Source organism: Aspergillus saccharolyticus, assembly GCF_003184585.1.
Source record: "Aspergillus saccharolyticus JOP 1030-1 unplaced genomic scaffold BP01scaffold_45, whole genome shotgun sequence".
NCBI classification, from domain to species: Eukaryota; Fungi; Ascomycota; class Eurotiomycetes; order Eurotiales; family Aspergillaceae; genus Aspergillus; species Aspergillus saccharolyticus.
The window spans coordinates 205,890-219,909 of record NW_020290655.1 but is presented as its reverse complement, the minus strand read 5'-3'; the positions used below and the strand labels follow the sequence as shown (position 1 = coordinate 219,909).

The window sequence follows — 14,020 nt, the reverse complement described above, 5'->3', positions numbered from 1 at the left end:
AACGGCTTGCCGCCGTTGAACATGCACTTGTCACACATTATCCTACCTAGTCAAGTTTCGAAAGGGGCAGATCCAATGGTATAACTAAGGGGGCTATTCTCGTAAAGAAAGTACCGTAGTTAGTTGATTGTATGTGGGCGTCTGTGTGGCAGGAAAGCGCCATATTGACGGCTGCGGCGTCACCTTTCACCTCTCTCGGACACCTACTCGCAGCACTGCACTCTAACCGGTCTCTGCGGCCGCTGATAGGCTAGATGTAATGCACAGTACCGGCCGTACCTTGGGATTGCCATAGGTATACGACGGTACCACAGAAAGAGAGCAATAAATATGCAATGTCGTCAGAGGTGTTCGAAAGACTGGACCGGGGCGGGTTAGATGCCAACAATCGGTAGTAAGTAAACCCCCTCTGCTCATCAGCAGCCGTGGTGGCTGATATGTTGTGTTCGTGCAAGGTTGGGGTTGGTCTTCCCCGTCGTTCCCCACCGGGGCAAGGGGCACAATCGTCGTATCCAAGGTCAAGATCTCCCAGAGTAGAAGGATTTACCCAATAGTATAGGTAGAGAGTAGCAAGATTCGGGACCAAGAATGAGTGAAAAGTAGGTTTAAATAGATGACGATGATGATGATGATAACGATGAACTATGTGACTAGCTTACTAGTTTGCCTACCTAACTACCTAGCTTAGTAGTTATGTTTGTTTAATAGTTCCCTCATTCAGTAAGATGGTTAACCAGCCCTGAGTGTCCAACTGCGAAAATCAATACGGTATTGCGCGTGGATCGGATATCGGGAAAAGGTTACCGACTAACTAACAGTAACAAACATTCATCGAAATCGGAGTCAGATCCGTCTGTTGAATTGAGTCAAGGAAGACCCCAAGGTCGGGACTCCCGGACCCAGTCCATCATCGAGGGTTCAATCAGAGTAATTCCTAACTGACCGGGCACCCCATTAACCAACCTGGATCTGCACAGAGAGAGAGAGAGAGAGAGAGAGAGATTCAATGAATACGAATTCTTCAAATCTTGCTTGCTCGCAACTCAGCCTCCCGACGTGGCTTGTCGATAACAGATACAGATAGATGCCCGACTCCACCGACAAGCCCCTTAAATCATCCCGGTCTTAGATGACAAGAAGTCTCGACTTTCTCTGCCCCATCGCCCACTCCAAATTGTCCCCATAATACGATTGACAAGGGACAAACCGGAAAGTCTCTCGCTAAATGGCTGTAGTCCACACATCTTTTGACTGGCCTACCGGTTCTGTTTCCCACCCCATTAGGGTCCGCAAGGCGCACGTACAGTACTTGACGCACTGCCAATGGCAGACATGGGCCTCGACGGAGGAGCCCCCCCCGTACGGTACTACGGAGTAGTAGGTAACGCCTGCGCCTCTACAACCTTTCTCTTCCAATAATACTTCGTGCTGGACCAGTCAGGCTGTCGGGATGGCTGCGCAGGGCTCGTGCAGTTTCTCTCACTGCGACAGATCTGGCGCTGCTCCCGATTCCATCCTGTCATCTACGAACTACAGAGGTACTCCGTACACTGTACAGTACTTCCGATGTACTCCCGTACTGATAGCTCCACCCAACGTTTATGATAGACCGAGTGGTCGTGACTAGAAGTAACTTTCTTTCCTTCGGATAGCAGCCGGAAAGTCCTCTGGGATAAGACTAACTCATTGGGAGTTTAGCGGACTGAAACTAGCTGAACAAGTCCCAACTCAGTTAGTCGTCCGTCTGGGCAAGGCAGTCAGTCAGTCAGTCAGTCAGTCAGTTACTATACTTAAACCTCTTGTTGGGTGGCAAGAAATGGCAGAAGAAAACAAGACAATGCGACGTAAGACAAATGGAATGAGGAAAATTTTGCAGTGAATTCTGGCGGCAATAGCTCGAAGTAGCGATATGATTTATTTTTAGGGGCAAATAGCTCTGATTGATTGTTCTCTATTCCAGGACAGTCCAGGGCAAGTTCAGAAGTACTTACTGACTGTACTAAGCTTATGTACAGTACCTCCCACCCAGCTGCAATGGACAAGAAGGAGGTAAGAAGGGGAAGAAATACGGAGCTCAGCTGTGTAGGAATAGGAATAATACTAGGTATTCCGTTGGAAATAAATAATAGCTAACTTCAGAGGAACGGGCCAGTACATACACCAGTAATTCTAACGCGGCTTTTTTCCAACCTGCTTCCTTCCGCTCGTGTGGATTCACTGGATTGATATTCGGTCTGGAAATCGGTGGTAACGAAGTGGGTAAAGATACGGGTGGTATTGTCACTCCACCACCATCTCCTCCTCCTCCTCCCTCCCATCAATCCATCTGCCCACCACATCAAACTAACACTAAACTACTACTAACTGATTGCTCCTCCCTTAATTCTTACTCTCTCCCTCCCTCTCTCTCCCTCTAAGCTTCTTTCTACCTTTCTAAACTTCCCCCCTCCCTCCCTCCCTCCGTCTTTGTTCCCCTTTTCTTCTCTTTCTTCCCAACTCTTTCCTAAAATCTGCCTCTTTTTCAGTTTCTTAGAGGGATCACCTAAGATTACTGGTTATTGACTGAGAATCTGTGACTGTCGTCACCTCCTCGTGATCTATTGGTCCCCCCCGACTTCCGACTCTTGGATCGATCTCATCAGCACAGGCTATCGCTGCCGCGGGTGATTCTGCAACCCCCCGCCTTTTGACCCCCCCCACCCCCCCCCCCCCCCATTTACCGCCCACCCTTCCCCTCCTTCTCACTCACTCCTCCCCCCCCCGTCTTATTCTTATCAGTCATTTTTACCACAACTCCTACACAGTCACCCAGTCATGAACACTATCTTCTTTTGAAGTGCGTTAGCCTTAACTTGCGGGGGCTCATTACGAGCCAAACTCTCGTTCTCCCACTTGCTCCGTCGTCCGAGCGTCAATTGCTGCGATACCCCGATGTTCGAGACCTTCGTGACCGAGCCATTGGCTGTTGATACCAGATCTTCTGTACTGCCGAGCAAGACCGATTCCTTTACCACTACTATCGAATACCCCGAAGAGCAAGCGACCACCCCTACCACAGGCCACCGGAGCCGGGGCAATAGTCTATCGTTCCCAACCCGCGACCTTGCCGCCGATCAGTTACCCAGCCGACAACCATCGCCCATGAAAATGACGACCGAAGGCCGCTATACCCCGAGCCCCGAACCGCCGCCGGCCCTGTTCGTGCGTGCCATGTACGACTATGACGCCGACGATCACACCAGTCTCAGCTTTAGACGAGGCGACGTAATTCAGGTGTTGAACCAACTCGAAACTGGCTGGTGGGACGGAGTGATCAATAACAGTGTGAGAGGCTGGTTTCCGAGCAACTATTGTACCGTGATCACCGACCTTAGCGAGATCGAGGAGGAGCAGGTTTCACAAGGTCGCGACGAAGAGGACGATGCTATTGTGGATTCAGGAGCTGGGGAGGACTACGGAGAGGAACAAGAGGCCGATGAAGTGGAATCGAGACGCAACTCGCGCGATTCGCAGCCGATCTTGCCGATCGAGGGCGCAACAGCGCCCAAGGAACAGGAAGAGGCCGCGTTCTGGATCCCGCAAGCCACTCCAGACGGCCGCTTGTTCTACTTCAACACCCTCACTGGCTATAGCACGATGGAATTGCCATTCGAGAACCCAACGGTCAACGAGACCGGCCCCTACGATAGAAATACCGTCATAGTGCCTGATCAGACTCGGCCTCCCCCGGAACTAATGGCTCGCGGGTTCGAACGCGATGAGGACGACTACGATGGTTCGGCATCCGAAGCGGAGGGTGAGTCTCTGATGTTGACTTCTCGTGATTCAATGTCTCGAAGGCGCCAGTCATATCTCGATGGAGTCTCGCCCGCAACATCCATGGACTCTTTGCACCCGCCGTCCGCTACGAAATCCATCAGTGATGATAAGCTTTCATATCAAGCGATGCGGTGCGCGCAAAACTTCTACGGAGGCGCCCCGCCAAGTAGCAACAATTCCATTTCCGATAATATCCACCGTCCTTCGGTCTCTTCGGAAGTCCCCTCGCATTTCGTTGATGACGGTGCTTCGACTGTCCTGACCTGGCCCTTGCTTGTTGAAAACATGCGACAGGCAGTGGAAACCTACCGGCAGACGCTGTTGAATGGCGACCGATCGGAGTATGTGCGAAAGGCAGAAGACATCTCTGACCATCTTCGTATGTTGCTGGCAGCTGGCTCGGACACGACCGACAATCATTCTGGCAATCCGTCGATCATATCCACCAACAAAACTCTCTATCCCCATTTCCGAGATATGATGTCCAAATTCTCCAAGTTGGTGCTCTCGTCGCACATTGCGGCAGCGGATTGGCCAGGTCCAGATTCTGTCAACAAGTGCCTGCAGGAGGCGGATGGCGTGATGCAAGGAGTTTATGGATTTGCCGAAGTTGCAAGGCAGCAGCGCGGTGATTCCATAAATCGCATCGTGCCAGGCTTCGTGGGTGGGAGTCATTCGGGTGGCTACTGGCAGAACAACGGTGTCCTTCTTAGTGAGCCGAGCCCGACTTCATTCTTGGATCAGGACGGAAGCGACCTGCGAGCAGAGCCGTCCGTGCCCCTTGACGCGGCCCTGCTAGACAAAATTGATATCCTCAGGAGAAACTTTGTTGGCAGCATCCGTCGCCTGGAAGAACGTTTGACACTTAATCAGAAGAAGATTGTGACCATTGTGGAACACGAGAATATTGGCAATCTGGTTTCGGCTGCTGCTATCAAGGTTGTTGACCAGTACCGCCCGTGGATTTCCGCTGTCGAATCGATCAACTTGGCGCCTCTCGGAACCGGCTTTCAGAACCCCCAACTCGTCGACTTCAGTTTGCAGAAGCAAAGGGTTTACGATGCAATTGCCGATTTCGTTGTAAGCTGCCAAGCAGTCACAGCACCCCTCGGAGATGAGTGGGCTGAACTACGCGGCGATTCCTTGGAAGATCGGTTGAATGCGGTTCGCAGCGTCGCGAGGCAGCTAGAGAACTTCGTTTCACAAATCGGATTTTCGCTATCACTCCTTCTCGAACAGGTTCCTGAGCCCACATCAGTCTTCCGCAGCGAGAGTCGCTTAGGCGGAGATGGTGAAAAATCGAAAGGCATCCATAGTCGCGCAGCGTCTCAAACCAGGATAGCGACGGAATCCATCGGTATCCCGTCCTCCTACTCCATTGAAAACTCGACTGAGAAGGTACGACGCAACATGGACAAGGCGCAGAGATTCTTTGGGCAAGCGCCACCAGCTGCGATTCCACGAGAATCCGTACGTGAGCCAGTTCGCGAGCCAGAAGAGACACCTTGGTTCTTGAAGATGGATCATGAAGGCGAGGTATTCTTCGATACGAAGAATGACAACCCCACCCTCAAATGTGGCACTCTAGCAGGTCTCGTGGAACAATTGACGCGCCATGACAAGCTTGACGCTTCCTTCAACAATACTTTCCTTCTCACCTACCGTTCTTTTACTACAGCCAAAGAGCTCTTTGAGCTGATTACCCAAAGGTTCAACATCCAGCCCCCATTCGGCCTGAACCCAGACGAGATGCAGATGTGGGTCGATCGGAAACAGAAGCCCATCCGCTTCCGCGTTGTCAACATCTTGAAGAGTTGGTTCGAGAATTTCTGGATGGAACCCAATGATGCGGCGCATATGGCTTTACTGGAGCATGTTCACTCGTTTACCAAGGACTCGATTGCAACCACTAAGACGCCAGGGTCACCACAGCTCCTGGCAGTGATTGAGCAAAGACTCAAGGGTCAAGACACGACTGTCAAGCGCTTGGTTCCCACACAGGCAACCGCAGCCCCGACACCAATAATACCTAAGAACATGAAGAAGATGAAGTTCCTGGACATCGATCCGACTGAGTTTGCTCGACAGCTCACTATCATTGAATCACGTCTTTATTCGAAAATTCGGCCTACGGAATGTTTGAATAAGACCTGGCAGAAGAAGGTGGGGCCAGAAGAGGCCGAACCGGCTGCTAATGTCAAAGCCCTCATTCTCCATTCCAACCAGTTAACGAACTGGGTCGCTGAAATGATCCTTACTCACTCCGATGTCAAGAAACGGGTGGTTGTGATTAAGCACTTCGTCAATATCGCGGATGTATGCATTCCTCTTCACGACCATCTCAGTTGACACACTAACCACTTTCCTAGAAATGTCGCGCCCTCAACAATTACTCCACCTTGACTTCCATCATCTCCGCTTTAGGAACGGCGCCGATTCATCGTCTAGGACGCACATGGTCTCAAGTTAGCGGACGCACATCTACGGTACTAGAGCAAATGCGTCGCCTCATGGCGAGCACAAAGAATTTCGGCGAATACCGGGAGACCTTGCATCTGGCTAACCCACCTTGCATTCCATTCTTTGGTAAGTAGACTCGGAATAAGACTTATGACTTCTCCACCCGAGTCCGGGTGCACAATGGCTGATATTATACCAGGGGTCTATCTCACCGACCTGACATTCATTGAAGATGGTATCCCATCATTGACACCATCGGAGCTGATCAATTTCAACAAGCGCGCGAAAACGGCAGAAGTGATTCGTGATATCCAACAATATCAAAACGTCCCGTACCTTCTACAACCGGTTCCCGAGTTGCAAGATTACATCCTTAGTAACCTGCAAGCGGCAGGCGACGTGCATAATATGTACGACCGAAGTCTGGAGGTGGAGCCAAGAGAGAGGGAAGACGAGAAGATCGCGAGGTATGCTGCTAATAACACCCCCATTGTTCCCAACACTGCAAGCGCCAGTCCTACCACAGGAAGCGGCACGAACAGCATCAACACCACCAGCATGCGTACCTTGACCTTTGCGAGCTTGGTCGTGTTAACACGATGATCTTTGGTCACTCTGTTTTCTGGCATTTTTTTTCGTCCCAGCATCGGCCACGCTACCCGTGGGGCGTGACTTCTCACACGGGCAGTCTACGCATGTTGAGAAAGGACTGTTGTGCATTTGAAACAATTTCTGATTGAATGGTCGAGGACTAACATTTGTGGCTTCTAACACGTAGACTCCTGTCTGAATCGGGCTTCCTGTAAATCGCCGCTTACCGCTCTTCCATCGTGGCGTCTTATCGGGCCAGGTATGGTGCAAGGCCAATCCTTGTCGGTGTCACATTGACTACATGCGCTTGGACATGATCGCTCCTTCACCAGTCAAACTCTGAATCGAACTGTCAACAGCGGAGAGCCTATCAGATGCGCTCAGTCGACCCCCTGATGGCGTGATAAGCAAGGGTCGGAGCTGCATACACATGCATCCATCCCAGCCGCGCCGCACAACCTTATCTCACTCCGCCGAGCCTATCAACGCGTTTCTACGTCCGCCAGTACTTATCACAAACAAGGTGGCAATTTCGCCTACACTCTATTTTGACGCTACCATTCTACGCTACTTCATACCACGACCACCCTGACGTCTATTGGCTGTTGTGGCGGAACCGCTCGATTGAGCTGGGAAAACTGACAGGCCTCTCACCATTTTACACGCTGCTGCTCAATTGACATAGTGGGCCTAGTCCTACGACTCATACAGGCTTGCGGCTACTTGCAGCATGGAGGTTGGCTGGTCTACCTTGTCACCGCTGAGCTTCCGAATGCATTAGATTTCGGCAAGTCAGTGCTACGGTTTGCTTGCCACTCTGCCTATTATCGAAACCAAAAGAAAAATAATCATCATCAAAACCCGAAATACGAATGAAATGACGAGGCAGAGTATTACGCCAGGATGCCTGTATTATCCAACGAGGGTGTCATGACTGGCGTCGACGACCCTCAATTACGACATAAAATTTATTCATTGCCAGGTTTCAGTCGCTGTCATATTTTATAGACCTTTGACTAGGTGTCTCGTTCCTTTCCCAACCAACTTCAATTCGACATGACCTTTCGATTTCTTTTGTTCCTTCGCCGTCACACATCAACGGACCAGCAACCAACTCTGCATCTTTTCTTCTCTGAAAATACCTGCCTCGCATTTCGATCCTCTCTTACTTCTATATACTTGCTTTGTACAGTGACCTATCCCCCTTCGTTCCTTGTACACATTCATGATTGTGTGGTTTTCCCCCTGTGTTCACTGTATGGCCCTGCCTACTACCTGGGTAATGAAATGACCTGCTATGACACATCTTATCGAAGCATGTGGTCTTTGTTTGAAACATGGTTCTCACCGCCTGTCAATTTCCATTAACACATGTACTTACCTGTTTTATTACTGAGGATATGCCTCATTTCTAGTGTATAGATTTACATTGACGGCGCTCACCCGCCCCAGGCCGCAGGAACCAAATACCTTTGTAGGACAGACATGCAAAGAGTCCAGATGTCAAATCCGTTCCCGTAGCTCTGCAAGGTAAAAATCGATGCCAATCAAAGCGAGCCAAGTCGTGACGAGGATGGCTCTATAGAGAGACCGGCACAAATACATCATAGTCCAGAGATTGAGAGGAGCTAAGGTAAAGTCATTTCACCGCATAACTGACTTTATAGCTTGGTCTAGCTCAAATAGGCTTTGTGCCTAAGTCTGTCACACTTTCCTGCCCGATGCCCTGAAATAGCTTCCTCTTCACCTCGGCCGCGAGGAGTCCCTTTACCTCCTCCGATACGATGCGCTGTCCGTCCCGAGCGACGCGGTCCAGCTGGTGATCCCTCATCTGCATTGCATTGCCTCTCGAAGCATTGCTCTCGACTCCGCGCGTGGCCCGGCGGACCTTCTGACTGAGATCCATCATCTGCTTGCTACCATAGTCGCGCGTGGCGAAGAGCGGGCTTTGGCTGAGCGTGGCAACCCAGTACTTATTCCAGAGCAGGTCGAGAATGGCAGAGTCCAGGGAACTCTTGAAGATGGAGACCTCGAGGGAGTAGTAATGCGAAGCGTGGGCCCCGAAATCCTCAGCCTTGCTCAGCGGCACCGTCTGATACCCGTCACCGCCAGCACTAGTCCCCTCTGCACCACCATCCTCCTGATCCTCCTTGGGCGGCACATAATCCTTGGGGAAAGTGCGAAACGCCCCGATATCGACCTTCCCGGCGGAGATGGTGCGCTCGGGATCAATGACCACCGCGACAAACGGCCCGCCCAACTGCTGCATATCCTGCGTGGTGACATCGATGCCGGACAGCCAGCACCCGTAGCCGGGGTGGCTGTGGTACCAGCCCACGGCGTTCTCCATGCGCCCCGCATCTCGGCACGACTGCAGATACGAGACCATGTATTCGTTGGCCTCCTCTTGCGCGTTCACCCGCGTTTCCGTTCCCTCCACCGGCAGCCGGTATGCGTCCGTCACCACAAACGTCTCCGGCAGGATGTAACCTTGCATCAGGCCCATGACCTCTAGCGACCCACCGGAGCGCGCGTGCATGACCATCTTGAGCAGTGCGAGGGCGGAAATCCGGATCGTCTTGAAGTAGTGCGGGTCCTTGGCCCATGGCCGTTGCGCGGATAGCGTCTTGTGGGTTTCTTCGTCATAGTTGTAGAGGGTGTCACGCTGCGGGTCGATTAGAGTGACGGCATTTTCGAGCTCTGTTTTTTTGTTTTGAGGGTTTTGTTAGGAGGTTGGTTGGTTGATTTGGAGGATTATGAGGGGATGCGTCGGGGGGGGGGAAGGGGGGGTAAAGATGGGACGGTGACTGAGACTGAGGGTGAGGTAAGGTGGAGCGGTCCGGACTGCGGAGATACTCACCCCAGGATTGCTGTGCTACTTGTTGCATGGTGAGCTGATGGGATTAGAAGGGAGAAGGTGAATTCGAAAGAGAAGATGACTTAGAGATTCAATTCTGAGATGCTGTTGACGAGAACGTGAGATCAACTAAGTAGGATGGGTGGGGACTATTTTATAGATTTGGATGATGTGTTGTGATAACTAGTAACATGTAGTTCAGTTAAGTTACTAAGTTATTGTCGATGGCAAGTGCGTGGATAGCGGAAGTGGGGGCGGCAACAGCAAGCAAGGCGGCCAGGAAGGCGGTGGGAAGAATGGTCTGGCAGATCGCTGGCAGATCACTAGGCGGTCAGTCAGCCATTGTTTGTTTGTTGCTGCGGAAACCAGGGCGGGAAGGTTCAAGCCGTCAAACAAGGCGGCGAAGGCAAATGGAAGCTGGGCGGGTCGGGAATCTCCAGGGCGGGAAAGTCAGTCCAGTCCAGCCTGTGCTCGATTCGGCGATTGTTGTCTCTCTTCCAAGTTCCCTCCCCTTCCTCTCCTCCACTTCGCGCCCTCCACCCTCCCCCCCCCTCAATCTATCTATCGATCTGTCTATCCTCCTTCTCTATTCACACACACACACACACACACAAATCACACGACTCACCCTCCCACCCCCTCCCTCCGTCACTCCGTCACCCTTGCATCTGCTTGCAGCCGTGATTCCCATAATCAACTCAACTGGGTTGCGCCTGGGTCTTGCAGATGCCATACTATCTGTGACGCTTTTCTTTTTCCTTTTCGTTTCGTCCGCCCTGCAGTCTCTGTTGTGGTCTTCTTCCGCGGCAGTTTGACAGGTGAAGGCGCATTGTCGCCCGCAGATCTTATATGACGGTGTGGACCGCGTTCGCTCCAAGGCGATCGGCTCGTCCAAGTGGGTTGCGCGTGCAATCGCATTCCCTCTAAAGCAAACTTCATACCCGGCGCTTGCACATCCCCCGATCCACCTGGGCTGAGGCGGACCTCGAATCCACCACGATGGCGGTCGATACCAGCTACTTGACCACCCAGGTCAACACCATCGTCTCCGAACTACATGGCATCTTTGATGACATTGGTGTTCCAAGTCACGAGCGCGACGCGCGTGAAGCAGAGGTTTGTTTACATCCCCACCCCCCAATGGCGCCCGCATCTACTACCTCCTCCAGTCAAAAATTGTTCGCATACTGACGCTTCTTGGTTTTTCTTCTCATGTAGCTCTTCAGTGCGTTGTCCGAAACGCTCAGCAACCATCTCAAACTCGTGGACACGTAAGTTATACACACTGCGCCATTGGAAGGAAAATCATTTGTGAACCCCGAAAAGACATCTGGTGCCAAGAATGGGCGGCTAAATCTTCTTTGCTACAAACATCAGTGAGAAGAAGGAGATGGAAGAAGAGGCGCAGCGACTGATCACCGCGATTCAACATATGGAACATTCGCTGGTGGACGAGAAAGCCAATGGACAGTATCAGCTCGATCACAATGCCTTGCGCATCAGCTACCCGCTCAACCGTTGTTTGGCTTTCTTGCGCGAGGAACACGGCGCGTTGAGTAAATTGCATAATGAGCGCTTCGAGCAGGTCAGAAGTAAGTTTTTGTCGCTCTGGCTCTTGGATGTTGGATTGCGCGCAAACAGTGAAAGAAAGCTGACGGACTGGGGTACAAAGAGCTGGTGGAGGCCCTCGAATCCTACGCGTCGCATCTTGAAGAAACATTCGTCACCATCGAACTGCCGCCGACGGCCCCTGGCACCACGATCTCGCCTAGTTTCGATCTGTCCCCGTCATATGTTACCGCTTTGGACGACGAATTTACGAGAGTCTACGAAGAATACCATCGCCGCCTCGGATTTGTCAAGACCACGTGCGAGGAAATCATCAAGTTGTGGGCCGAGCTTGGCACCCCCCAGGTACAAACGGACACAAACATTGTCAAGTTCTATCGGGAGGCACCTGAGCAGCTAGGTCTTCATGAGTCCGATCTGAACAACCTGAAAGCAAAGCGCGAAAAGCTGCTGGAAGAGAAGAGAGGTCGGGAGCGTAAGCTGAAGGACCTCAGGACCGCGGTGGAAGCGCTCTGGGTACGATTCGGGATTGATGAGAGCGATAGAAAGGAGTTTCTGGCCGCAAACCGTGGCTGTGGACTTCGGACGATCAACGAGTTCGAAGAAGAACTAGGTCGTCTGAACGAACTCAAAAGCCAAAACCTGCATCTCTTCGTTGAGGATGCCCGAGTCCGGTTGCAGGAGCTGTGGGATGCACTATACTTCTCGGAAGAAGAGATGATCGACTTCACTCCAGCTTTCTCCGACGTGTTCAGTGATGCCCTGCTTGAAGCCCACGAAGGCGAGATTGCACGACTGGAAACCCTGAAGGCACAGCGCGCGCCAGCTCTGGCGCTCATTGACAAGCATCGCGAGCTCTTGGCCGAACGGGAGGCTTTGGCTATATCTAGTCAAGACGCCTCCCGTCTCATGGCGCGTGGGGCGAAGGGTGAAAGGCGCGACCCAGGCAAGTTACTAAGAGAAGAGAAGATGAGAAAGAGAATTGCGAAAGAACTGCCCAAGGTTGAGGTGGATCTCAGGAAAGAGCTGGAGAGATGGGAAGAAGAATACGGCCGGCCATTCCTCATCCACGGCGAAAGATACTTGGAGAAGCTCACCCCAGTCGTCACCAGACCTCCCACACGGTCCAAGACTCCCTGCGCTGCCCCCGCTAGTGCCACCAAGCGAAGCACTGGCCAGATGCAGCCACCATCGCGCCCGGCCAGTGTCATGAGGGGGGCCCCACCCCCGCGCTCTGCAAGCAAGACGCCCACCGGCAATCATCCTCCAACCAAGTATAACACCATCGGTCCGTCGAGAGCGCCTTCTAGAGCGGGCAACAAGTCTCCCTCTAAAATCCCGGCCCGAGTGCCACTCAGTAATATGCCCCATGCCAACAATTCCCCCCAACGGCGCGCGGTTCCTGGGGCGTATTCTTCGAGCACAATCAATGGCAAAATCCCAGCGCCGCGTCCACCTCCACCTCGAATGCGGGCATTGACTGGTGGTGAATCACGAGAGGAGCGGATGTCTTACCTCTTTGACCCTCCGCGGAGCGCCAGCGCATTGTCGAATTCATTGGTGCGACCCGTGAGCCCTGAAGACGTGTATGATGACCGTCACCAGCGCTCTTTTGTCAGCTCGTCTGCGTTCTCTCATCGATCTACCGGGTTTTCAAAGTCATCTCTTTCATCAGTCTCATCGTTATCCTCTTCCATGCAGGCGTTTCCCAAACCCAATCCCTATCTGCAGCGCGCAGCTCCACCTCCGGCTCCGGCACCCAGACAAGTCTCTAATACGTCAACCGTCATCTCGGCAAACACCGAGTCGGAAAACTGGGAGACGTTCGATTCTGGCACTGACTCGGAAGCTGATGCTAGCGATATCTATTACGCTAAACTTCGGGCGGCTCACGGGAAACGCCTGTTGGCTCCCGAGGAGCCCTCCGTTCTTTCTCTGGGAGGGAAAAAAGCCAAGGGCATTCGGAGTGTCAGTCCTGACGAGCCCGCCGACATGCAGCACGGACAGATGATGCATGCAGGGGAATGTGATGATGAGTGGACGGACAACCTGGAGCCCTATTGAAGCATCTGAGGGTGCTTTACTTACTCTACTTCCGACTCCCAGTTTTCTGGGCCTAGAGCACGGTGATCAGCTCTCTCTGATAACCGCCTGTTCCCTGCCGATCCATGCCGGCAGTGTCCTGCTTGAGCTTCCATGCCCTTTCCAGAGGCAACGTAATCAAGCGTTGCTCAACGCTTCTATTCTTCTATGTTGAAATTGTCAAGATTATACCACGCTGTTATGCCATTGTCGTCATTGCTTGCTTCAGCTTGTTTATTCGTGGCGTCCAGACCATCTGCGACGCCAATCAACCGACCTACCTCACTACGTGATCTAGGTCCCAGTCCCTACCGGTTCGAGACTTCGAAAAACGAAAAAGCTAAAAACCACGAACGACATGACTTGGATGCGTTACATGTTGCAACCTCAAAATACGCTTATCATCACCCGAGCAAGCGGCTCGACTTCATGTACTATGGTCTCGTTTACTTTTGTCTGAAAACTCCAGCGGCAACCTTCGCTTACAGAGTGCAGTCGAGGCTGGGAATCTGTCTTCTTTTGTGACACTAACACGACTTCCCAGTGACTTCCTCGAATTCGACTCAAGAAGTCTCAACGACGTTCTGGTGCTCCTATACATCGCGAGTCCAGCCTCTTTGTCTCTCTCTCCTTCCTTGCCCA

The 14,020-nt window shown here is 52.2% G+C and overlaps 3 protein-coding genes across 3 annotated transcripts; 2 read left to right on the top strand and 1 right to left on the bottom strand.

Annotated features, from left to right (window-relative positions):
• Positions 1 to 1,450: 1,450 nt before the first annotated feature.
• Positions 1,451 to 7,085, top strand: BP01DRAFT_376946 (putative cell division control protein Cdc25; the record flags this gene model as incomplete). The annotated part of the gene is made up of 5 exons (XM_025576979.1): positions 1,451 to 1,467; positions 3,177 to 6,135; positions 6,189 to 6,405; positions 6,479 to 6,746; positions 7,058 to 7,085. 5 exons carry the CDS (start codon positions 1,451 to 1,453, stop codon positions 7,083 to 7,085), a joined length of 3,489 nt encoding a protein of 1,162 aa, XP_025427608.1.
• A 1,140-nt stretch (positions 7,086 to 8,225) lies between these two features.
• BP01DRAFT_360280 (Mov34/MPN/PAD-1 family protein) lies at positions 8,226 to 9,935 on the bottom strand. The gene is made up of 2 exons (XM_025575884.1): positions 9,731 to 9,935; positions 8,226 to 9,570 (listed from the first exon to the last, which is right to left on the bottom strand). The coding sequence occupies exons 1-2, from the start codon at positions 9,756 to 9,758 to the stop codon at positions 8,549 to 8,551; spliced, it is 1,050 nt and encodes a 349-aa protein (XP_025427607.1). The 5' UTR covers positions 9,759 to 9,935; the 3' UTR covers positions 8,226 to 8,548.
• A 699-nt stretch (positions 9,936 to 10,634) lies between these two features.
• On the top strand, positions 10,635 to 13,453 carry BP01DRAFT_165578 (putative microtubule associated protein (Ase1)). Its single transcript, XM_025570734.1, has 4 exons — positions 10,635 to 10,843; positions 10,946 to 10,998; positions 11,105 to 11,319; positions 11,400 to 13,453. Exons 1-4 carry the CDS (start codon positions 10,727 to 10,729, stop codon positions 13,358 to 13,360), a joined length of 2,346 nt encoding a protein of 781 aa, XP_025427606.1. The 5' UTR covers positions 10,635 to 10,726; the 3' UTR covers positions 13,361 to 13,453.
• The last annotated feature ends 567 nt before the right edge of the window (positions 13,454 to 14,020 follow it).

What these genes read in the sequence shown, in the direction of transcription:
- BP01DRAFT_360280 (XM_025575884.1), bottom strand. Translation starts at nt 9,758, where the DNA reads ATGCAACAAGTAGCACAGCAATCCTGGG. An exon ending in AGTAGCACAGCAATCCTGGG is followed by an intron (nt 9,571 to 9,730) that starts GTGAGTATCTCC and finishes ACAAAAAAACAG; the next exon opens with AGCTCGAAAATGCCGTCACT.
- BP01DRAFT_165578 (XM_025570734.1), top strand. Translation starts at nt 10,727, where the DNA reads ATGGCGGTCGATACCAGCTACTTGACCACCCAGGTCAACACCATCGTC. An exon ending in GCGACGCGCGTGAAGCAGAG is followed by an intron (nt 10,844 to 10,945) that starts GTTTGTTTACAT and finishes CTTCTCATGTAG; the next exon opens with CTCTTCAGTGCGTTGTCCGA. An exon ending in CATCTCAAACTCGTGGACAC is followed by an intron (nt 10,999 to 11,104) that starts GTAAGTTATACA and finishes TACAAACATCAG; the next exon opens with TGAGAAGAAGGAGATGGAAG.